This window comes from Natrix helvetica (assembly GCF_964273705.1).
Source record: "Natrix helvetica genome assembly, chromosome: 5".
NCBI classification, from domain to species: Eukaryota; Metazoa; Chordata; class Lepidosauria; order Squamata; family Natricidae; genus Natrix; species Natrix helvetica.
Genome location: NC_138551.1, coordinates 142,628,352 through 142,652,450, shown reverse-complemented (window position 1 = coordinate 142,652,450; position 24,099 = coordinate 142,628,352). Strand labels below are relative to the sequence as shown.

At 50.1% G+C, this 24,099-nt stretch overlaps 1 protein-coding gene across 4 annotated transcripts in view; it reads right to left on the bottom strand.

The window, feature by feature from the left end:
- UBR4 (ubiquitin protein ligase E3 component n-recognin 4) overlaps positions 1–24,099 on the bottom strand; it is a 179,538-nt gene that overhangs the window by 77,332 nt on the left and 78,107 nt on the right. The window contains exons 50-63 of one of the 4 annotated variants that reach the window (XM_081954563.1): positions 19,746–19,809; positions 18,481–18,615; positions 16,853–17,027; positions 16,527–16,667; positions 15,006–15,127; positions 13,392–13,503; positions 12,380–12,483; positions 10,491–10,668; positions 9,471–9,575; positions 7,477–7,614; positions 5,784–5,952; positions 5,070–5,166; positions 4,569–4,676; positions 1,586–1,702 (exon numbers count right to left, since the gene is read on the bottom strand). In XM_081954563.1, coding sequence (XP_081810689.1) covers positions 1,586–1,702; positions 4,569–4,676; positions 5,070–5,166; positions 5,784–5,952; positions 7,477–7,614; positions 9,471–9,575; positions 10,491–10,668; positions 12,380–12,483; positions 13,392–13,503; positions 15,006–15,127; positions 16,527–16,667; positions 16,853–17,027; positions 18,481–18,615; positions 19,746–19,809 — 1,765 coding nt within the window. Of the gene's footprint in view, positions 1–1,585; positions 1,703–4,568; positions 4,677–5,069; positions 5,167–5,783; positions 5,953–7,476; positions 7,615–9,470; positions 9,576–10,490; positions 10,669–12,352; positions 12,484–13,391; positions 13,504–15,005; positions 15,128–16,526; positions 16,668–16,852; positions 17,028–18,480; positions 18,616–19,745; positions 19,810–24,099 lie in introns of all 4 variants that reach the window. The other 3 variants (XM_081954560.1, XM_081954562.1, XM_081954561.1) reach the window with 3 other exon arrangements.

Genomic DNA, 24,099 nt, shown 5'->3' with positions numbered 1-24,099 from the left:
AAAAGCCCCCCTCCCTCCCTCTTCTGCACTTGGGAGGAAAAATGGGGGGGGGGAGAGAGGCTGGTGAGCCCCGTGTAAATAAAACCATTAGAGAAAGCCCTTCTAAATCCAAACAAAGCCCACAGCCCATAAGCTCATTAAAATTCAATGCATCCCCAGTTCCATTTTTAACCTCTGCGCTTTTGTTATTAATATGCTTTCCGCGACATGCGCCTTTGCCAGCTTCCGCTCCGAAATGCCGCCTTAGCGCTGCACCGTTTAGCAACGGAATCCTCTTAGCGGGTTCCGAAACATGGCAGATAGCGCCGGCATCTCGGCCTACCCGACAATCCCATTTGCAAATCCTCCCTCCCTCCTCACCCACGGGTTTTTTTCTTTCTTTCTTTCTTTCTTTCTTCGAACCACGGAGGGTTTTGTGGGCAAAGGCCGCCTGGGTCTGAAACCCGGAGCCCGAAGGGTTTGCCGACCACCGGCCCCTCCAGCACCCGAATCGGAGGAGGAGGAGGAGTGGGAATCAGGGTCGGCATCAGGGCAACCTGAGAGCTGAAGAGGGAATGGAGCTGGCAGAGAGAGGGGCGGTGCCTGGGCCGGCCGTCAGCCCTTACAGGAAAAGTCAACGGTCCCCAGGTCTGAAGAGGAAGTGGGGGAACAGCTGGGCCCAGTGCCTGACTCACGGATGCGCAGAAGGCAAGGGAGAGGAGAGCAGTGGAAATCTATGGGCCGGTCCTTGGGACGGAAGAGCCACTGCTACTAGCGAAGCCCTTCCTTAGCTCTGGGGATAAAAGGCAGGGGGTGGAAGATGAATAGATGTGGCAGACAACTATTCATCAGACTTCGTAGCCTGCGGTAAGAGAAACTTTCTGCCGGGGCTGTCGGCGCTCCTAATAAAGGAATAATTGATTTAATTACAGAGGGTTTGTTGTGTTTGGGGAGCTGGGTCAGAACAGGTGGTGAGGAGGGCAAATAGGGAAGGGGGAAGTGTTCTGTCCCGTGATTCCAATGAATATGCAGACACAGGCTTGGCTGTCTGCCATGACTAATACATAGATAAAACCATCTCTTGGCTAGGAACTTAGAAAGTTATCTTCAAGAACCCAAGATAAAACTTACAGAATGCTTTCTCAACAGCTTGTATAATGGACTGTTGTTTCCTGCAAAGATTCCCCTCCCGTCGCTCCACCTATAAACTCTTTGGGAGGGGACACACCCTTAGCCAGCAGTCCTTACTTCCTTCTATGATGTCTTCTCCACAGCTGTTCCCTTCTCCTATCAATTCTATGCATACGCACCTTAGGGACAACCTCCCTCTGTTCCTCCTCACTGCTCCCTGATTCAGATGCCACCTGGTGGCCAACAGGCTTCTCTAGTTCCTGCTCTGACTCCAAACACTCTCCAGAGTCTTCCTCATCCTCCAGAGCAGTCCCATAATCGTCTGAGCTGTCAGAGTCCACCAACAGCTCAGCCGGCCGCTGCTGGGCCACAACAGGAAGAAAACAGCCTTTTCCTTTCTGCCTGACGTGGGACCCCCCGCAGACACCCGCGTGGGGCACACACACGCCCTAACCAGGCCACCCTCCTCACGTACCTCACAAATGGAAGATTTTGAACCAGATTTGGTCCGGGACATGAAGACGCTCAAGAGCCTCATGATTACTAGGTGGACTTCGTTGAGTGGGGAGCGTTCGTTCTTCTTGGACACATCCTGCGAGGGAGAGAGGAAAGAGTGAGGAAAGGGCTAAGGGAAGGGATTCATGTTTGCCCAGCGACAACTAGTCCTCGACTTACAACTGTGCACTTAGCAACTGTCCAAAGTGACCATTTGCGTTAGGAAAAAAAAATTGAGTTGCAACTGTTTTTCACACCCTACTGCTGCAGCACACCCACCCGCCCGGTGGCCACGTCATCAAAATTTGGACACTTGGTGATTGCTTCAGGTTTACGACAGTTGCAGTAGTCAAAGATCACGTTATCATCTTTCGTCTCCTCAGATTTACAGAGTGGGAAGGGACCTTGTAGGTCATCTAGTCCAACTCTCTCCAGGCTCCTGACAAGCAAAGTCGATGGGGGAAGACAGATTCATTTAACAAATTGTATTCTAAAAAAGGTCAAGGTTCCCCTCGCACATATGTGCTAGTCGTTCCCGACTCTAGGGGGCGGTGCTCATCTCCGTTCCAAAGCTGAAGAGCCAGCGCTGTCCGAAGACGTCTCCGTAGTCATGTGGCCGGCATGACTCAACGCTGAAGGCACATGGAATGCTGTTCCCTTCCCACCAAAGATAGTCCCTATTTTTTTATTTGCATTTTTAACGTGCTTTCGAACTGCTATGGTGGCAGAAGCTGGGAGCTCACTCCGTTACGCAGCGCTAGGGATTCGAACCGCCGACCTTTCTGATCGACAAGCCCAGCGTCTTAGCCACTGAGCCACCCCCGTCCCTTTCAACTTTTAATTCGTAGAAACCATAGTCTACTAATGCAATAAATGCAATGATTCATTGAACAACTGCGGTGGGAGAAGTCATAAAATGGGGGCGAATTCACTTAAACGAGCGTTTGCTTCATGTAGCAACAGACAAGTCGGGGGCCGTAACTCAAGGACTACCTGCAGTCTGAACCCTTGCCAAACACAAAACGGAGGAGAAAAAGCGCCTGCGTGCCCCCCGATACCCTGAATTGTGATCAGCGCGAATACGTTGTCGTTATTTTTCAAAGTTGGCACTGCGGCCTACAGATCTGACTCATTTTGCAACAAGGCGGGCAGTAAACAAATTAAGTATATATGGTGAAATAAATAAATAGCCAAGCCAAAGGCAATGAACCTGAGCAATAGCCAAAAGAAGCTCACCAGTCAGCCGGTTAGCCAGCTGCTTGGCTCTCCCTCAAGCTACTGCTGCCCCCTAGTGGCCAGCAGGTCAAAGGGCTTCCCAGCCTGGCCTGCAAAAGAGGCATTTTCTCCATAGGATGATTATAGGATGCTTCATAGGTTTGTTGCTTCTCTCCTTGATTGGTTCCCATCCTGAGTCACAGGTTTTGACTTAGGATGGAAACCAATCAAGGAGAGAAGCAACCTGGAGTTAAGGAGAAACTTCCTAACAGTGAGAACAATGAACCAGTGGGACAGAAGTTGCCTTCAGAAGTTGTGGGCGCTTTATCACTGGAGCTTTTTAAAGAAGAGACTGGACACCTGTCTGAATGGTATAGGGTCTCCTGCTTGAGCAGGGGGCTGGACTAGAAGACCTCCAAGGCCCCTTCCAGCTCTCTGAAATGGTACAGGGTGCCCTGCTTGTGCAGGGGTTTGGGCTAAAGATAAAGGCTCCCGACTCTAGGGGGCGGTGCTCATCTCCATTTCAAAGCCGAAGAGTTAGCGCTGTCTGAAGACGTCCCCGTGGTCACGTGGCCGACATGACTCAATGCCGAAGGCGCATGAAACGCTGTTCCCTTCCCACCAAAGGTGGTTCCTATTTTTCTACTTGCATTTTTTAACGTGCTTTCGAACTACTAGGTTGGCAGAAGCTGGGACAAGTCACAGGAGTTCACTCCGTTACACGGTGTTAGGGATTCAAACCGCCAACGTTTCTGATTGACAAGCTCAGCATCTTAGCCACTGAGCCACTGCGTCCCTATGGGGTTGGGCTAGAAGACCTCTACAGTCCCTTGCAGCTCTATTCTGATTGGGGTGTCAGGTAGGAGCCGCTGCCTCTCATCGTATTTCCCAACTACATTCACGTCTCATCCGGGGGGGGGGGGGGTTGTCATGCAGAAAAAGAGACAGAGACAGAGAGAGACACAGAGAGAATGAGATAGAGAGAGAGAGAGAGAGAGAGAGAATGAGAGAGGGAGACACAGAGAGAGAATGAGAAAGAGAATGAGTGAGAGACACAGAGAGAGTATGAGAGACACTCAGAGAGAGAGTATGAGAGACACTCAGAGAGAGAATGAGAGAGAGAATGAGAGAGAGAGACAGAGAGAATGAGTGAGAGAGAGACACACAGAGAGAGAGGGAGAATGAGACACACACACAGAGAATGAGTGAGAGAAAGAGAGAATGAGAGAGAGAGACACACACACACAGAGAATGAGAGAGAGAGAGAGAGAGAGAATGAGTGAGAGAGACACAGAGAGTATGAGAGAGAGGGGGGGAGAGAGAGAGAGAGAGAGAATGAGAGAGACACAGAGAGTATGAGAGAGAGGGGGAGAGAGAGAGAGAGAGAGAGAATGAGAGAGAGACACAGAGAGTATGAGAGAGGGGGGGGAGAGAGAGAGAGAGAGAGAGAATGAGAGAGAGACACAGAGAGTATGAGAGAGAGGGGGGGAGAGAGAGAGAGAGAGAATGAGAGAGAGACACAGAGAGTATGAGAGAGGGGGGGAGAGAGAGAGAGAGAGAGAGAATGAGAGAGAGACACAGAGAGAGAGACACAGAGAGAGACACACAAAGATAGAAAGAGAGAATGAGAGAGACAGACAGACCCCCTTCGGTGATGGGCTGCTTAAGGGCATTCCCTCCCCCTCCCCGCAACCCCCATGAGTTCCTGAAATGTTGGGGGTGGGGGAGAGAGAATGTGTGTTAGTTACCTTCTTCTCCATGCAGAGCTCAGCAATCAACTGGGCGAGCAGGTTGTCAAGTGCCCCTTTGTCTTTTTCTTCATCGCCATCGAGGTCTGTGGTCAGCATCAGGATCACCTGGGGACAAAGTGTATTGAAGTGCAAAGTCAGAGATAACAACGGGGGAAGTGTGGAGCCCCCTCCCCCTGCCCCGGGCTTGGTGGACAGAAGTCTCTCCCATCCACTCACTCACCCCTGACCCTCCAAATCACACTAAAAAGCACTCCAATAATACACTCTAGCGTTCAGCCGCAAAAGCAGGGTCAGCGAGAGGGGACCTTCCATATTCCCAGGCTGCGCTTAGGATACCGGGCAGCATTAGGAGAGAAAGTGGATCTGGTCTTTTGAGGATCGGTCCCAGAAAAAGAGGGAGAAGCAGAGAAGGGAACCACAGCTAGGGGAAAACACCTGGCAAGCCGCACCCCATACGCATCCCAAAGACGGCAGGGGGGAAGAGTCGCTCAAACCCACCTGCATGTAGGGGATGGCCCGGACTCCGCCCACGTTCCTCAGCTGAGGAAGGGTCTGCAGCAGCCGTTCCAGCAGCATCAGCCTGACCATGTGTAACCTGGGGGGAAAAAAGAGAGAGGGGGATGAAGGGAGGGAGAGAAAGAAAGAGAGAGAAAGAGGGGGAGAGAGAGACAGAGAGAGAGAGAGAAAGGGAGGGAGGGAAGGAGAGAGAGAGCATGAGAGGAGAGAGAGAAAGAGGGAGGAGGAGGAGGAGGAAGGCATGGGAGGGCTGGCTGTAAAACCACACTCTGGCAACTGAGCAGCATGAATTGTGTTCTCATTTTAGCCCTAAGAGACGTTCCCAGGAATGCCTATTTGATTGGCAGAACCTGGGATGAGTAAGCCCTAAGGAAGAGGAAGAGGAAGGGCCTAACCACCCCAACCGTTAACTGCCCCCCACTGTTCCATCCCACCCACCCACCCCAATGGCCTCCAACAGACCAATCAGAAGCCGTGGGACACGGGCTCTTCCCCACGCTTGAGTTCCGGAGCTAGCTTTTTCCCTCCTCCGCCTCCTCCTCCCCTTCCCTACGCTCGGCCTTCTCGCTGCAGTTCGACTCACGACCATTTCTATTTCCCCCAGGTTGGGGATGCATCAAGAGGGCCCCGTGGCCTCGGAGGGCTTCCCACCCCCCCACTCCACCCCATCCCAAGCAGGGGAAAAAGTTCTCTTGCCTGTTGCTGGCATGGACGTCTCCTTCAACTTCGCCCTCGCCTTCAGAGCCTTCGCCCTCCGGCTGCCCCGTGGCGGTGCTGATGGCCCCCGTGCTGGAGCTGATGCTCCCAGGCCCCGCCGGATGGCCTTCGGCTGTCGTGTCTCCATATGCGCTGCTTCGGCCGGACACTGCAAGGGAGAGCCAGGAGGATGAGCACCAGCGGTCCCTGGAAGTGCCTGGCCAGGGGGTAGGGGTGTCAAAATCAGGGCCGGCCTGGAAACAGCAAAGGAGTGCCCGCAGGGCCTCTGCCAGGAAAAATGGCGCTCGGAAGAGCTACAGGCGACCCTCCGGAGCTCCCTTTTCACTGGCAGAAAGTTGCAGGGAGCCTTCACTGCCAAAAACGGAGCTCGGGAGCCCATTTTCGCCGGCAAAGTGCTCAGGCCACCACATCAGTGTGGGAATTGAAGAACAAAGACGCATCAGAATATTATAAGATCCGGGACAAATGTTATCGATGGTTGGAACAAAAAAAAGGAAAGACCCCCAAATAAGCAATGACTGAAGATTTATAGGATGGAGATTAGAATCACGTGTGAAACCATGTTTCTGTTTCTTTCTGTTTCTGTTTATTTGGATTTATATGCCGCCCTTCTCCAAAAGGACTCAGGGCGGCGTACAACATTAAAAAAAAACACATCCCAAAAGTTAAAAAAAATGTATAGATATCCAAAAAAAACAAACCGAATTTAAAAGACAATACATTTAAAATAAGTTAAAATTAACAGGCCAGGCCGGCTTGCTGGAAAAGCCAACTTTTTAGGGCGCGTCGGAAGGACCGGAGGTCGGGGATTATGCGAAGCTCCGGGGACAGCTCATTCCAGAGGGAAGGCGCTCCCACAGAGAAGGCTCTCCCCCTGGGGGTCGCCAGCCGACACTGTCTGGCCGACGGCACCCTGAGGAGGCCAACTCTGTGGGATCGTACTGGACGGTGGGAGGCTACTGGTGGCAGTAGGTGGTCTCGCAGGTACCCTGGTCCCAAACCATGGAGCGCTTTAAAGGACATAATTAATACCTTGAATCGCACCCAGAAAACAACCGGCAACCAGTGCAGGCCGCCTAAAAGGGGTGTAACATGGGAGCACCTAGGTACCCCCATGATAACCCGCGCGGCCGCATTCTGGACCAGCTGAAGCCTCCGGGTGCTCTTCAAGGGCAGCCCCATGTAGAGAGCATTGCAGTAGTCCAGGCGAGAACAGTGAAAGTGTGTGTAAGATAAAAACAAAGCATCCTGGTTGGAATGACGATATTTTTATATTTGGAAATACTGAATAGAGCAAATGTAAATCGGTTATAAGGCGTCACTTTATATTTTGGTATGTATGGCAAAGACTTTGCCAGGAAGGTTACACCGTTGTCCAATGTTTTAATTTGTGTTCAATAAAAAACTTTTATTTTTTATTTTTAAAAAGGCCACCACATCAATGTCACATCGAGTGACATCAGTCTGGCCCTGGCCTGGCCCTGGCCCTCCAAAATCAAACACAACCCTGATGTGGCCCCCAATGAAATCGAGTTTGACACCCCTGGTCTGGGGGGGGAGAGGAAGCCCCCCCCTGTTTCCCAGGCCAGGCCTGGAGAGTCTTCAGCCCGGACCGAAGAGGCCAGTGCTCCCCCACCCCCAAGGGGAAGGGGAAACCGAGAGGGGCAATTACCACTGTGCTCGCCTGCCACGGAGTCCACCGCACTGCCCCCGCTCTCGGAACCCACGCTGCCCCCATGGTCGGCCGGGGAGGTGCGGAGTGTGGAGCCGTCGGTCGCGGCCGTGCTGCCTTCGTCGTCGGAGGCTGGAGCTAGGAGAGTAAGGAGAGCTGTTACAAGTAAAAACCCAGCCTCTGAGCTGCTCGAACGGGGACCAGCCCGAAGTGGGGCTGCCTTGGAGAGCTTACCGTGTTTTTCGGAGTATAAGACGCATCAAGATTTTGAAGAGGCAAATTTTAAAAAAAATGTTTTTGCACTCTGCAGACCTCCCAAAAACAGCCCGGAAATGGGCCCGTTTTTTATCATAAAAATTCAGTGTATTCAGATTTTCACTCTCTTTTTTGAGGGGAAAAAAGGTGCGTCTTATACTCCGAAAAATACGGTAGGTTTCTTTGGGCAGGCCAAAGAAATGAGGGCCGGGGGCTTCACCGCTCGATCCCTTTTGAAATCCCCTTCAAAACAAACAGGGGAGGGATCTGTTCGAATTGGAGGCAACGAGGACCAGAGTGGATAAACTTTTTTTTTTAAAAAAAAAATTAAATCAGATTTTTAAAAATTTAAATCGGATTGCTTTAATTTTTATCAAATTAATTTTAATAAAGTCCTTTTGGAGTAAAAAAAAATCTATCCAAAGATAGTTTTCTATTTAAGATACATTTGTAATTTATTTTATTCGGCGTGAAATGGAGCTTAGTTATGTAGTATGAGGCTGTGTGTTCTGCAATATTTACATTTTTGGTAAACCCATTCAATGAATCCCAACTCTGCAAGCTACAGACCCCTCGCATCCGGGACATAAATTGTTTCAACTCCTACCCTCAAAATGACGCTATAGAGCACTGCACACCAAGACAACTAGACACAAGAACAGTTTTCCCCCCCAAACGCCATCACTCTGCTTAACAAATAATTCCCACAAAACTGTCAAACTGTTCACTAAGGCTGCATTACTATTACTATTAGTCTTCTCATAATTCCTATCACCCATTTCCTCCCACTTATGACTGCAGGACTGTAACTTTGTTGCTGGTAGATTGATATTGTTTTCTGGTATGATTTGATTGCTTATTTGTACCCGATGATTATCATTAAGTGCTGTACCTTATGATTCGTGACGAATGTATCTTTTCTTTTATGTACACGGAGAGCCTATGCACCAAAGACAAATTCCTTGTGGGTCCAATCAGACTTGGCCAATAAAGAAATCTATTCTATTCTAAGTAGGAAACCTTCATTTTGTTTGCAAATAATCATATTAAAGGTTCTAACTACCAGCAAAGAATGAGCCCTTACAATTCAAGAACGCCTGTCATTTCAGATCCCTCGTGGCAGCGCCCGTTAGCGGGCATCCACTCACCTGTTGCCTACCACGTCCCCACCCTGTTGCGTCCCTGCCGCATCACCAGCCGTCCCATTAAAGCGAAGGGGACGGTCGGTGAGTCAACAATCAGCTTATTGCCCCCAATTAATCTAGGTCCTCGTTTTACCCGCCTCGGAAAGATGGGTCCACCTGGAGCCTGGTGAAATTCGAACCGCCAAATTGCAGGCGGCTGGCAGGCAGGCAGAAGTAGCCTGCAGTACCTCACTTTAACCACTGCGCCATCGAGGCTCACTGCAGATCCCTCCATTCTCCTTGCTTGACAGCACTGGAGGTCTTCAGTTGCTCTTTAAAAGGTATGACTTACATCGATTTAAATCAAGGCTTTGCCAAGTTTCCGAAAGATGCCCTAATAATTCATGAGCCTCGAGCCAAGTTTCAAAAGAAAACCAGTCATTCATTAGGAACACCATTCCGGCAATACCGCATTGCAGTCAAGATCTAAACCTCATTTGAATTACGGCTTAACTTTACCCCTGTTCCTTCCTTCCCCTCAGTCTCGCGAGAGGCATCCAATCCAGGCAGGGCTGATTGAGCAGCCTTCCCTTGCCTCACCCAACCCCAAGGTACCTGACGCAGTGGTGTCTGACAGAGTCCCGGCATCCAGAGAGGAAGAGCTGGGGGCCTGTCCGGACAGCCCCAGGCTCTGCAGGCCGAGTGCGCTGCTGCTGCTGCCTACGTGAGAGAGAGAGAGGAAAAGGAAGGGCGGGAGAAATCAACACCGGGGGTATGGGAGGAACCCACAAATCTCTGTTTTTTTCTCCTCCATATCAATAATAGCAATAGCCCTTAGACTTATATACCGCTTCACAGTGCATTACAGCCCTTTCTAAGTGGTTTACAGAGTCAGCATATTGCCTCCCAACAATCGGGGTCCTCATTTTACCGATCGCGGAAAGATGGAAGGCTGAGTCAACCTTGAGCCAGTCGGTCAGGATAGAACTCCTGACAGAGGGCAGAGTCAGCCTGCAATACTGCATTCTAACCATTGGGAAGGAAGGAAGAGCACTTAGACTTATATACCGCTTCACAGTGCACTGCAGCCCTAAGTGATTTACATAGTCAGCATATTGTCCCCAACAATCTGAGTCCTCATTTTATTGACCTTGGAAGGACGGAAAGCCGAGTCAACCTTGAGCCGGTCAGAATCGAACTGTTGGCAGTGAGCAGTGAGTTAGCCTGCAATACTGCATTCTAACCACTACACCACTATGGCTCTTATAAAGCAATAGCAGACAGACTCAGATACCGCTTCAGTGCTTTTACAGCCCTCTCTAAGCGGTTTACAGAGTCGGCTTATTGCCCCCAATCAATCTGGGTCTTCATTTGACCCACCTTGGAAGGATGGAAGGCTGAATCAACCTTGAGCCTGGTGAAATTCAAACTGCCAAATTGCAGGCAGCTGGCAGGCAGCAGAAGTAGCCTGCAGTACCTCACTCTAACCACTGCGCCACCGAGGCTCACCGCAGATCCCTCCATTCTCCTTGCTTGACAGCACTGGGGGTCTTGCCTTGACCAGGTTTATAAAGGAGCCTTACACACACACACACACACACACACACACACACACACACATCGGCCTCTTCTCACCCTGCTGGTCCTGTTGCAGGCTCAAGGCAATGGCCAGTTCGACCATGGTTTCGTCGTCGGCATCGGGAGGGATGTCCAGCATGGGGGGGAAGCCCTCGGCCCCAGCCAGGAGAGCCTCCAGGGGAGACGGGTTCCCGTTGTTCACGTTGTCAGCGGTTTCCAGGACCATCGATTCAGACTAGGAGGAGGAGAGATGCCGAAGCATTGTAACCGTTAACAGAGTTGGAAGAGACCTTGGAGGTCATTTCGTCCAACCCCCTGCTCACGCAGGAGACCTAGGGATTCGAACTGCTGAACTGCTGACCTTTCTGATCGATAAGCTCAGTGTCTTAGCCACTGATGAGGGGTCATCACTGACCTGGTGGGCCGGCACCAGAGGTGATATTCAGACGGTTCGGAACGGTTCCCCCAAACTGGGAGTGGAAATTGCTACACCCGCCCTGACTCTATGCTGTCCTATTTAGGCATGTTTTCAAGCGGCACACATGCGTGCAAGCCGTGCTCGCGAGCAAAACGCATGCACGGATGGCTGTACGCAGGCATCAACAGGCTCACGTTTGTGAACCAGTAGGGAAAGTACCGTATTTTTCGGAGTATAAGACGTGCCTTTTTCCTTCAAAAAAGAGGGTGAAAATATGGGTGCATCTTATCCACTGAATACAGCATTTTTTTGCCTCCGGAAACTCCGCCCCCTTTGCAAAAATGGCCGTACATAGCCTTTAGGACCGTGATGGTGAACATACGGCACACGTGCCATAAGTGGCACGCGAAGCCATTTGTCAGAGCACGCGAGGCGCTGCCCTGTTAGCTGGCCAGCGCGCATGCGCGCGCTGGCCAGCTGAGTTCACCTTTTTAAAAGCTATTTTTTGCCCTCCCCAGGCTCCAGAGGCTTTATAGGAGCCTGGGGAGGGCAAAAAGAGCCTCCCCCGCCCCCCCCCCCGGGAGGCTCCAAAGGCTTCAGGGAAGCCTCCGGACAGTCCTTGAAGCCTCCGGAGGGCCTCTGGGGGGTCGGGGGAGGCTCTTTTCGCCCTCCCCAGGCTCCTATAAAGCCCCTGGAGCCTGGGGAGGGCAAAAAAAATGTAAAAATGGGGGGGGGCGCATTGTGCGCGCATGCGCACGGGGGGTGTCGTGCATTGCATTATGCGTGCGGCACGCCCGCACTCGACCCCCCTGCACTCCCCCCACTTGTGGCACGCGAGCCAAAAAAGGTTCGCCATCACTGCTTTAGAAGGTTTCTAGAGTGTTCCTGGGAGCTGGGGAGGGCAGAAATGAGCAAAAACGGGCCATTCTTTGCTCCATTCTGCCCCCCCCCAAGCCCCCAGGAGCACTCTACAAGCCTCCTAAAGGCTATTCATACCCTTTTCTTTGCTAAAAAATGGGCCCGTTTTCGCAAAAAATGGGCCATTTTTGGAAGGTCTGCAGAGTGCAAAAACCTTTTTAAAAAATTTGCCTCTTCAAAATCTTGGTGCATCTTATACTCCAGTGCGTCTTATACTCCGAAAAATACGGTAAGTGAATACCACCTCTGGTCAACACCAGTTCGTGGCATGCCAGAAATTGAGCCGCGCAAACAAGCGAAGCCCCCATCTGCGGGATACAGGCAGCATGCAAAACCACACCCTTTCCAGTCCGGGGTAAAACCTCTCTCCACAGAACCGGTCCCTGATACTCAAAAGATTGGAGGCAGTTCCAATTAAATGCATCCTCCCATTATACCTCTGGGGGAGCCACATATACCCTTTGACCCCCTCTGAGCGATCATTAAATTTAAGACACCCTCACCCCCCCATGCACACCCCAGTGAAGCATCCCGATTGCCCCCGAGTGGGAGGACCGGATTCCCTCGCCAGCCACGGACGCACCACCATCTCAAAGTCTCCGTGGTCCACCTCGTTTTGTTCCTGGCTCTCCTGCCGAATGTCCTCCCCGCTGGGCAGGCTGGAGGTCTGCATCTTGTCATCAGCATCGTCGTCGTCATAATCGTCTTTGTCTCCTGGATGTTAAAAAGAAGAAGAGAGAAAAGTCCTGTGAAACCCAGCCAGATGCACAGGAGAGCATGAGAGGACGCGAGGGGGGGGGGGGAAACAGGACCAGGAGAGAGAGGGAGAGAATGGGAGGAAGACATGAGAAAGAGAGAGGGAGGGAGGGAGAGATGAGAGAGTGAGAGAGTGGGGAGGGAGAAAGAGATGAGAAAGAGGGAGAGAGAAGAGGGAGAGAGGGAGGGAGAGGTGATGAGGGAGGGAGAGGGAGAGATGAGAGAGGGAGGGAGGGAGAGATGAGAAAGATAGAGAGGGATGGAGACAGAGGAGAAAGAGAGGGAGAGAGAAGAGGGAGGGAGGGAGAGATAAGGAAGAGAGGGAGGGAGAAGAGCGAGGGAGGGAGAGATGAGGAAGAGAGGGAGAGGAAGAGAGAGGGAGAGAGGTGGAAGGAAGTGAGTGAGAGAGAGAGGAAGAGAGGGGGAGAGAGAAAGAGAAGGAGAGAGAAAAGGGAGGGATAGGTGTTGAAGAGAAGGAGGGAGAGGGAGAGATGAGAGAGGGAGGGAGGGAGAGATGAGAAAGATAGAGGGGGAGGGAGGCAGAGATGAGAAAGAGAGGGAGGGAGAAGAGAGAGGGAGGGAGAGATGAGGAAGAGAGGGAGAGGAAGAGAGAGGTGGAAGGAAGTGAGTGAGAGAGAGAGAGAGAGAGAGAGAGAGAGAGGGAGGGAGAGAAAACGTGGGCAAGACAACTTCTGCAGTCTCAGCTAGGGGGACGTGACCCTCTCATGAATGGAGAGATGCTCCTGGGGTCTCCTCAAAGGCAAGCCAGGGGCTTCTCCAGGGGCTGAGATACCCTCCCTGGAGGGGCTTCCTGCAAGGTTTCCCTTGTCCGTGCCCCAGGCTCCAAAGCAGCGTTCCCCACTTACCCATGGGGGTGTTGCTTCGAGGGGATGAAGGCAAGGTTATGTGTCTCCTCTTGTTCCTGGGCCTCAGCACCCGGATCAGCGCTTGCTTGCAAGAGAAGCTCACAGCCGGATCCTGGAAGGCAAAGCGGCAAATCAAAAGTGCATTTGAGGGAGAAGGGGTGGCAACGACCTGGGGAGGGGGGGGGGCAGTAACAAACTCTCAAGGGACTCAAGCTTCAGGTCCTCTGGCCGAAAAGCTCAGAGCTGCAGCCCTCCAGAGGAATCTTCTAGCCGCATTCGCACATACTGTTCAGACCTAGCTGAACTTGGGTTTGTTCACGGATGCAGCCTAAGAAGCTAGATCAGTGCATGATCATGATCGCCGGGGACGCAACCCGGCAGAGGAGCTGGCCAGGGGGCATGCGCGCACCGGGAAATGAACTTCCGGTTTCCAGCGGGCGCACTTCCGGTTTTTGGCACACACACTTCCGGCTTTCGTCGCCCATGTGCACACGCGGTGATCAGCTGGCACACGCCAGGAAATGGAAGCATAAGTATAATCTTTATTGTCGCTGTACTTAAACACAACGAAATGGGAAGACCAGCTCTTCGGTTTCTGGCACTGGCACAAGCTGATCATCGCCCGCGCATATGTGCACCCGAAGCCCGGAAGAGGAACGGACGAAGCCTTGCACGCCAGGCGACATGGCTTCGTGTGCCACTTTGGGGACACGTGTGATAGGTTTGCCATCACCCAGCTAGACTTTTCCCTGCCTGAATAACAGGGCAAATGAGAAGGAGTAAGCCTCGGTTCCATCCGGCTCTGACTGGCACTTTCTGGTTGGGGATTATGGGAGCTGATGCCCAGCAGGAATCCGGACCATGCAGCCAGAGGAGTGTTTGACTAGTAGAGGCTGCCGAGTTCTCAGAGCCTTTTTCCTACCCTCTTTTGGAGACTGGAGGAGGAGGAGGAGGAGGAGGAGGAGGAGGAGGAGGAGGAGGAGGAGGAGGAGTAGAGAGTCCTTCCTACCCTCTCCTCCTCACCAGGCTGCCAATTCCCACCAGGGTTGGATGCTCCCTGCCACAGAGCCAACCAGCAGCCGAGGTTGCAAGAGACAAGCCAGGCCTCTCCTGCTGTTCCCTCTGGGGTCCTGGGTCGGCCTCCCCTGCTGAGTGGGGAGTGGGGGGAGCACTCTGCCCTTCTACGAAGACAGGCCCTGGTCGCTTGAGAATGTCTGGGGAAATTTCACCCTGAGCTAATGAGGTCTTAGACCGACAGCTTTCCAAATAGCATATCTTCAAGAAGCGAAAGTAAGATCCAATAACAAATTCTAATGAAAACAAACTTTTAATATGAAAATGAGAAAATAAACAAATCTATCTAATTGTTACATTTTGGCAAGAGCAGTTTGTCGCCCACCTTCTTGGCAGACGAACAGAAGATCAAAAAGGAAAGGAAAGAAGTCTCTGGAATGCGTGATGTGTTTGAAACGTGTTAAGAAGCATGCGCAGTAAAACATTGTCAGATAAGAAAAAACTTCTCTACAGTATAACTCACAATGGAGGCTCAAGTAGACAAACAAAATAACGTAGTGACAGAGAACAGACCCAAGACGCAGCCCTGAAAGGACGTACCGGGCACAGCAACATCTGCATGTAGATTTTGGAGGCGACATTGATGCAGTCCAGCTCGCAGATGCAATATCCATGGAGGATGTCTATGAGGGCATTGACAGTCGCCTCGACGTGGGTCAGCCCTGCGGCACAGAGAGAGAGGAAGCGGGAGGAGAGCTCAGGGAAAGTGCAGAATCCGGTGCGCAATGGCCAGGTGCCTTTTCTGCTCCAGGGGAGGGAGGGAGGGAGGGAGGGAGGGAGGGAGGGAGGGAGGGAGGGAGGGAGGAAGGAGGGGCGAGGGAAGGTGGGAGGAAGGAGGGAGAGAAAGAAAGAAAGGAAGAAAAGAGGGGAAAAAAGAAAGAGAAAGGAAGGAGGAAGAGAAAGAAACAGGGAAAGAGAGAACGAGAGAGAAAGGAAGAAAGAAAAGAAAAAGAGAGAGAAAGCAAGGAGGAAGAGAAAGAAACAGGGAAAGAGAGAACGAGAGAGAAAGGAAGAAAGAAAAGAAAAAGAAAGGAAGAAAGAAAGAAAGAGGGAGGAAGGAAGGAAAAGTAGGTTGGAAGAGAAAGAGGGAGAGAAAGAAAGAAAGAAAAAGAAAAAGAGGGAGGGAGGAAAAGGAGGATGGGAAAGAGAGAAAGGAAGAGGGAGAGAAAGAAAAAGAAAGAGAACGAGAGAGAAAGGAAGAAAGAAAAGAAAAAGAAAAGAAAGAAAGAAAGAAAGAGGGAGGGAGGAAGGAAGGAAGGAAAAGTAGGTTGGAAGAGAAAGAGGGAGAGAAAGAAAGAAAGAAAGAAAGAAAATGAAAAAGAGGGAGGGAGGAAAAGGAGGATGGGAAAGAGAGAAAGGAAGAGGGGGGAGAGAAAGAAAAAGAAAGAGAGAACGAGAGAGAAAGGAAGAAAGAAAAGAAAAAGAAAAGAAAGGAAGAAAGAAAGAGGGAGGAAGGAAGGAAAAGTAGGTTGGAAGAGAAAGAGGGAGAGAAAGAAAGAAAGAAAGAAAGAAAGAAAGAAAGAAAGAAAGAGAGGGAGGGAGGAAAAGGAGGATGGGAAAGAGAGAAAGGAAGAGGGGGGAGAGAAAGAAAAAGAAAGAGAACGAGAGAGAAAGGAAGAAAGAAAAGAAAAAGAAAAGAAAGGAAGAAAGAAAGAGGGAGGAAGGAAGGAAAAGTAGGTTGGAAGAGAAAGAGGGAGAGAAAGAAAGAAAGAAAGAAAGAAAGAAAGAAAGAAAGAAAGAAAGAAAGAAAGAAAGAAAAAGAAAAAGAGGGAAGGAGGGAGGAAAAGGAGGATGGGAAAGAGAGAAAGAAAGAGGGAGGGAGAGAAAGAAAAAGAAAGAAAGAAAAAGAAAGAACGAAAAAGAAAGAAAAGAAAAGGGAAGAGAAGGGAAGGGAAGGGAGGGAGTGGATTGTTGAGAGGAGCTTGGAGGACATATAGTCCATTACAGGGTCCAGAGACAGAAGGCAGCCTGAACAGTTCAGTTGGACAAATATTTTGTGTGTGAAGCCTGGCAAGATCTGGCAGCCGTGTCCGATCCCCGCTCGGGAAAAACGGTACCCACCTGGCAGGCAAGCAGGTGCCAGGAAGGCATTCTTGGGTTTCGAGGCATGAAGTTTCCAGAAATGGTTGACCAGCTGGGTAATAAAGCTGCACCCTTCTCCTTCCGGGGCCTTCGCAGCCTCTTGCCCTTCTTCGATGCTTTCTGGAAGTTTAAGGAAAGGCTTTTTGGCTGAGCGGATGGAATCCCACCCCACCCCCTCCAAACCCACACCCTATTCTCTCTCCCCCCCCCCAAAAAAAAATAACAGAAGTGGGAGGAGGGGTGGGGGAGGAAGCTGGGTGCGTGGGGGATTTGTGTGCAAGGAGGGGGAAGGAGCTTGGCCCTACCTGTTTCCAGAGACGGAAACTTCGACTCCGTGAAATGGACCAGGTTATTCGGCCGCATGATGGCGATGGAGCGGGCTGTGATGACCAATCTCTGAAAAACTTCAGGTTCCAGATCCTTCCCTTCTCTGTTCGAGGTGGTAAGATACTGGATGGCTTTGCTCAGCAGGGCCTGATCCTGTGGGGGGGACAGACCGCGCCGAAGAGCTGAATCAGCACCCCCTTCCTCACAATTACCCAGATGCCACAAGACAACACTATCTACTTATACGATATAAGAATAATAAGGTATTTAACATATAAGAGTGAGTTGATCTAAATTGTTAGGTATGATTGTAGTTGGTAACTATCTTATAATATAAAATGGAATAATGATGATGTCATGAATAATGGATATAACTATAGACTGAAATATTTAATGACTACATGGATTGATAAATAATAATGGAAAATTATATTTGGAGTTGAGGATGACTGGAAATTCTAAAGCTAATGGAAAGTAGAAATGTCTTATATGAAGTAATGAGTTTCTTTTTTTCTTTGACTTAATCCTTATTTTTATCTTTTAGAGAATGGTGATATAATTTTATAAAGACTTATTGTTACCTAGTAGATAATTATGGAGGTAAAGAAACAAGGGTTGTCACAAAAGAAAGAATACTAATGGTAATTTGAACACACAATGCTCAATGAAATACTTAACTATGTTTAATGGATAATTAGTGACCTTATCCTTAATTGTAAAAACCACCGCACAAAAACTTGTAACCAAACGACATGCTTGATGAAATTGTGTTTTTTTTTTTACTTCCCTGCTCTTGTTCTGTATGTGTTGTTTTGTCTTTTTTTAAAGAAAAATAAATAAATAAAAAAATACAACACAAGGCAACACCCAATGGCAGCAGGGGTGCTGTCTAGGCTGATTCGCAACGCACATCTACTCTCAACTTGACGATAGAAACGAAACGGGGAGAGGGGAACGCTTGGTATATACTCGGAGCCGGGAGGGAGGCGAGGAATGTATGGGAGCCGTTGGCAGCCCGAGAGAATCCTGACGCTTCAAGGCCGTGCGATTGGATAACGGGTGAGCCACATGGGGAATAGGAAAAATTAACTGCGCTGTGTTTCGCGCAAAAACCTCAGAGCTGGCTTTTTTGCTTCTTCTGCGCCTGTGTGGATCTATCAGTAATTGTCTATGGACATTCTCAGTCGTCCAGGTCAGGGCTGGATGGTGCTTTTTCAAGAGGCAACTTCAGAGCTCATGAAGCTTCTGGGATGAGAAGTGAAATGTCTTCCAAAGAAAATCCAGAAAGTCCAGTTGCCTCCTGGAAAAAAAGCACCTTCGGGGCAACTGTGACGTGGTTGCCTGAGACTCTCCATAGACATTTAACTATGCGCTTTGGGGTGAACCCCTTTCGAACGGTGGGGGGTTACGAATGGATTTCCACAGAGCTGAAGAAGCTTCTGGGATGAGAAGGGAAACGTCTTCAAAGAAAAACCAGAAAGTCCGGCTGCACGTGGAAACCGAGGCAGGAATTTGCTGAGAGTGTTCCGACTTCCCCGGGGGCGTCGCAGGGTGGCGAACGGAGGGATCCGGGAAACCGCGTCTGGAGGGAAACTGGCTCGCTTACCTTGTGGTTGTGGTAAGCTGAGCGGCTGGTGTGGAGGCTGGCCAGCAGGCTCTTGGTCTGCTGCTGGACACTGGAAGGGGCCGGTGTGGATAGCAGCATGGTGGCCAATTCCTGAGTGGCAGCTTTGGTCTTCTCCTGAGGGCAGACGATCTCAAGTCAGACTTGCTCTGGGGAGTGGGAAGGCGCCCGCCCGCCTGCCCACCCACAAGAAGGGAGAATGCCACAGCCTGCTCAGACCCAGAGGGCTGCTTTTCTGAATCTTAATTCAGAGTGGTCTGACCTAGGCTTCCCCCAAAAGCACAAAGCAGATTCCTGGTCCCGACAAAAACCCCTTTTATTAAACAAATGTGAATTCCTCTCAAACATATTCAGCAAAGGCCTGGCAAACAGTCTTTCAGAGGCGCATTTATGACCACAGATCCTTATCTAGCTTGGGAAGCTGCCATGTAAATATTTTCCAAACGCACTGCTGTGCAAGGAAAGAGTCTCTGAGATTCACGGACAGATCTTCGCACCGGTGGTGAAATTCAAATTCCTTTACTACCGGTTCTCTGGGCGTGGCTTGGCGGGCCTGGCAGGGGAAGGATACTGCAACATCTCCATTCCCACCCCGCTCTGGGGCCAGCCAGAGGTGGTATTTGCTGTTTCTCGGAGCTACTCAAGGTTTCTGCTATTGGTTCTCCAGAACCTGTCAAAACCTGTCAGAACCTGCTGAATTTCACCCCTGCTTCACACTCCTGAAACGAACTAACGAACGAAGGAATGGTTTCCTGCAAAAGCCCACTCTCCTTTTGCTCCTCTTTTATTTCCTCTGGGAGGGGCCATTCAGCATCCACCTGCGGCTTTCCTCCCACGTCGACCCTAATTTCTCAGCTGTTTTTTTCTTCTGGCAGCTCTGCGCACGTACACACTGGGAACAGGCTCCAGCTGTTCTTCTGCTTCACTTGATATCTGACTCTGAAGCAGCTGATAACTGGCACACGGCTCTGGCCTCATCTCTGCCTCTGACACAGAGCCCTCATCACAGCCTTCTCCAGACTCCAGGACTGGCCCAGGTTCCTCCCCAACCTTCTCACTATCCAACTCTGATGCTGGCGGGCCACAACATGGAAGACAGGGAGGCTCATTTCCGAACAAATCTCTGCTTCACCACAGCAGTCCAAGAGGTTAGGATCTGTAAGCTCCTCTGATCAGGGCTTCGAGGTGTCCCCTGTTCTCTTCCTCAACCTCCCCACAAACACCCACTCCCAAGCAAAGGGACTTGCCTTCTCGTTGACTGGTCCGACAGCAAACCAACTTTCCAGGGCTTCTAAAGAACTCACTACTAGCCTGCAGGAGGAAAGACAAGGGAGAAAAGATTGGTCAGAAAAAGGCTCGACACGACAGCCACCCCACCCCACCCCTGGAATGGCTTAGAAAGAAGGCGGGGAGCAGTTGGGGATGCCAAACCCTTTGCTCCCCCCCCCCCAGCACAGATAAAAAAATCAAAGCAAAGGAAAAGAGCTGCTACAGGCACCATGCAGGTCTAAGGCAATCTTTTCAGGAAAAACTCAAGGCTGTTTTAAGGCCGGGGGTCACACCCCTCTAGTTCCTGATGAGGTGATAGCAGTGAAGAAGCTGAGTTACTTTCAGGAAGTTTGTTTCATTCCAAGAAAACGCAAATGCCTGGATACCTGCGGATATATTGCATCAACAGCATCCCCACTATCTACTAATGGGCCTATCATATTCCTCATAAATCCAGGCCAACGTAATTAGGCATGATAGGTGAGAGAGCTATGCAATGATTCTGGGTGAGCGACTACAAAGCCTTCCAAGCTATCCAAAGTTCAGGCTGGTAAAGGTTCCCCTCGCACATAGGTGCTAGTCGTTCCTGACTCTAGGGGGCAGTACTCATCTCCGTTTCAAAGCCAAAGAGCCAGCGCTGTCCAAAGCACATCAATTTTAACAGCATCTGTACAAGTATAGTGTAAAACGTAACACTACAAGCAGTGTACATTGTCTATACTGTTTGCTGTTTGTTGCAAGGAGGCAAATTGCTGTGAGGCAGAGGCAGGTATTTTTCCCTTGTTTTCCTCTCCCAAAGCTAGGTGCTTCTTATACTTCGGAGTGTCTTATACTCCGAAAAATACGGTAGTCATTCCTGACTCTAGGGGGCAGTGCTCATCTCCGTTTCAAAGCCCAAGGGCCAGCGCTGTCCAAAGACGTCTCCGTGGTCATGTGGCCAGCATGACTAAACGCTCGAAGGTGCATGGAACGCTGTTACCTTCCCACCAAAGATGGTTCCTATTCTTCTACTTGCATTTTTACATGCTTTCGAACTGCTAGGTTGGCAGAAGCTGGGACAAGTCACGGGAGCTCACTCCGTTACATGGCTAGGGATTCAAACCGCTGAACTGTCAACCTTTCTGATCGACAAGCTCAGCGTCTTAGTCACTGAGCCACGGTGTCCCATGTAGTTTTCTAGATTCCACTTTTGCGCAGAGGGGTAAAGATACCCACGATAATCTAGCTCTCATTTGCCCTTCCGCTTATTGTCCCAAGGTGCTTTTCAAAAGGCAACTGGACTTTCTTGGGCGGGGGCGGGTGGGGGGAGTTCTCCCTTGAAAATGTTTTGCTTCTCATCCAAGGAGCTTCTTCAGCTCTGAGTTAACTAAGAGGAGTTTAACTTAGATGAGAAGCGAAAAGTTTTCGAGGATAAAAAAAAACAAGAAAGTCCTGTTTGAAAAAGCACTTTTGGGGACAACCACAGCCTGGATAACGGAGAATCACTGTAGATATTCCACTTATTTAACACAGATCTCTCTTCTCTGCCACATCACCGTTTATTGAGTGAGAGGAATGGATTTTTTTTTCTAAGAATAGAACAGTTGAGTGTCCTTCTTTCTTTTTCTTTGGAACAATTGTTGTGTCTTTTATCCACCCCATTCCAATTTTGAGCTAATCCCTTTCGGTCTTCACTGTACATATCAACCAGGAAAGAGCACCCCCCAAAAAGAGGGAAACCAGGAAAAAAGCAAGCAAGCCAAAAGAGACCCAACAAGCAGTACAGTGAATTCCCTGTTTAAGATGCTCAAACCTTCATCAGCTAGCAGGCGTCTGAAACAAGCTATGAAAGGTAAAGGTTCCCCTCGCACAAATGTGCTACCATATTTTTCGGAGTACAAGACGCACCTTTTCCCCCCCTAAAAAAGGGTAAAAATTTGGGTGCATCTTATACTCTGAATGTAGCCCCACCCCAACCCTTTGGCCTCTGCCTCCCAGCAATTTACCTCCTTGAAGCAAACGGGGGCTTGTGAAGGCTGCAATAGGCTATAGCAATCCCGCAGCCTGAAACAGCTGATGAGCGGGAGAAATTGAAAGTGAAACTTGCTGTTTGGTCAGGCAAATTGCTGGGAGGCAGAGGCAGATTTTTTTTTGTGCTAATCAGGCTGTTTGCTGCAAGGAGGTAAGTCAATAACTATAAATGCCTACAGAATGTTCAAATTATTAGACTTATTTTTTAAAGACTGCTTTATTATTGTTCTAGACAGCTTAACACAATGAAGAAGCTTTTTAAAATAAATGTTTGATCTGAAGAAGCCCAGTGCTATTGTATCTTCTTTTAAATAGCAGAGAATAACTATACTTCCAGAAAGCACATTAATTAAACCATCTGTACAAGTATAATCTGAAATGTAACACTACAAACAGTGTATATTGTCTGCACTGTTTGCTGTTTGTTGCAAGGAGGCAAACTGCTGGGAGGCAGAGGCAGATATTTTCCCTTTGTTTTCCTCCCCAAAGCTAGGTGCTTCTTATACTTCGGAGCGTCTTCTACTCCGAAAAATACGGTAGTCGTTCCCGTCTCTAGGGGGCGGTGCTCATCTCTCTTTCAAAATCAAAGAGCCAGAGCTGTCCAAAGACGTCTCTGTGGTCATGTGGCCGGCATGACTAAACGCTCGAAGGCGCACGGGTCACTGTTACCTTTCCACCAAAGGTGGTCCCTATTTTTCTTACATTTTTAACGTGCTTTTGAACTGTAGGTTGGCAGAAGCTGGGACAAGTCACGGGAGCTCACTCCGTTACGCGGCGCTAGGGATTCGAACCCCCGAACTGCCGACCTTTCTGATTGATAAGCTCAGCGTCTTAGCCACTGAGCCACGGCGTCCCTAAGCTATGAAAAACAACATACAAAGAGGGATCTCCTTCTAAGTTAGAAAAACCAGGATAGGATGTGAGCCAGTGAAACACAGCTGGCATGTCCCTCGGTGGACTTCCTTCACACAACTTGCAGGAAAGTTGCGGGTTCACCTCACCACACCCTTCTCAAAAGCTGGTTAAGCTCTGCCCTTCATTTTTTATTTAGCCTAGACTGCAGGCAACAGTTAGCCAGGAGCAGGGAAAACCACAGGGAAGCCAAGCAAAAAAAAACAAACCAAAACGAACGGCTGAGGGTTTTTTCTTTCTTTCTCTTTTTGCTGACTTAATCTGCCATGCAAGGGACCCCGTTATTAAGCAGCGCAGTGGAGATTAATAATTTAAAAATCCATGACCGACCCGACGGATGTAGGAACGCGTGGAGAGTTTAAAAAAAAAACAAAAAAACAGCCAGGAGGATGAAAGCAGTGGGCAGCCGTCTCTGTCACATAAAACCATTCGTGCAGAGAGAGGCAGGATACTAACCGGTCCAGGGTGGTTAAGGATTCAGTGTCAGGACTTTGGGAGGAGCGAAAGGAAAAGGGGGAGAAAAATAATATATAGGTAGATATAAATGAAAAGATACGAAGCTCGCACAACCAGAATTGAGGAGGAAAAAAAAAAAACACATCCTAAGAGCAACTCAACGAAGGAAAGGAGTCGGCAAACTAAACGGAGCTGGGAATTGGGGGGGAAGAGAGGGAAGGGAGGCACGTGGGCAAAGCTGGACGGACCCAAACAAAAGCGAGTCCTTGCAGAATGGCTCCAATTCCTTCATTCACAAAAGCGATGAAGAGAAGCCTCTAAGGCCAGGGGTGTCAAGCTCAAGGCCCGTGGGCCGAATCCGGCCCACAAGGTGCTTAGATCTAGCCTGTGGAGCTGCCCTGAAAACAGTGAAGGACGAGTTAAGCAAACTAGGAAGAGGATGTAAAGTATCAGATATTTAATGTATTGCAGTGACGTGCGGTGAGGTTTATCGCTGGTGAGGCTGGTGACGTCATCAGGAAGGCGGGGAATGGGACCACGTGTGCTGGAGGCGGAGACTGCCTCAGTCTCCAGCACACATGATCCCATTCCCCGCCTTCCTGAGCGCGCTCCGCCGGCTCGCGTTCCGCAGTCCCCAACAGCAGCTGCTTTTCAGTGCTTTTCTGAGCGTCTGGCGTTTAGGACATCTAGCTATCTACCTAAATGCCAGACGCACAGAAAAGCACTGAAAAGTACTTTGCCTCCAAGCCACTTCGTCTTGATGACATCGCCGCAGCGGCTGGGCGGGGCCGGATCTCCAGAGCGGAGCCGAGGCGGTCCGGGCGGACGAAAGAGCGAGTGAGCGAGCGAGCGATGGAGGATCAGACAGCCTGATCCTCGTTCGCTTGCCCGCCGGACTGCCTTGGCGCCACTCTGGCTACCTCCGTCCGTCCCGGGAGCTGCGTGCGGCGACAT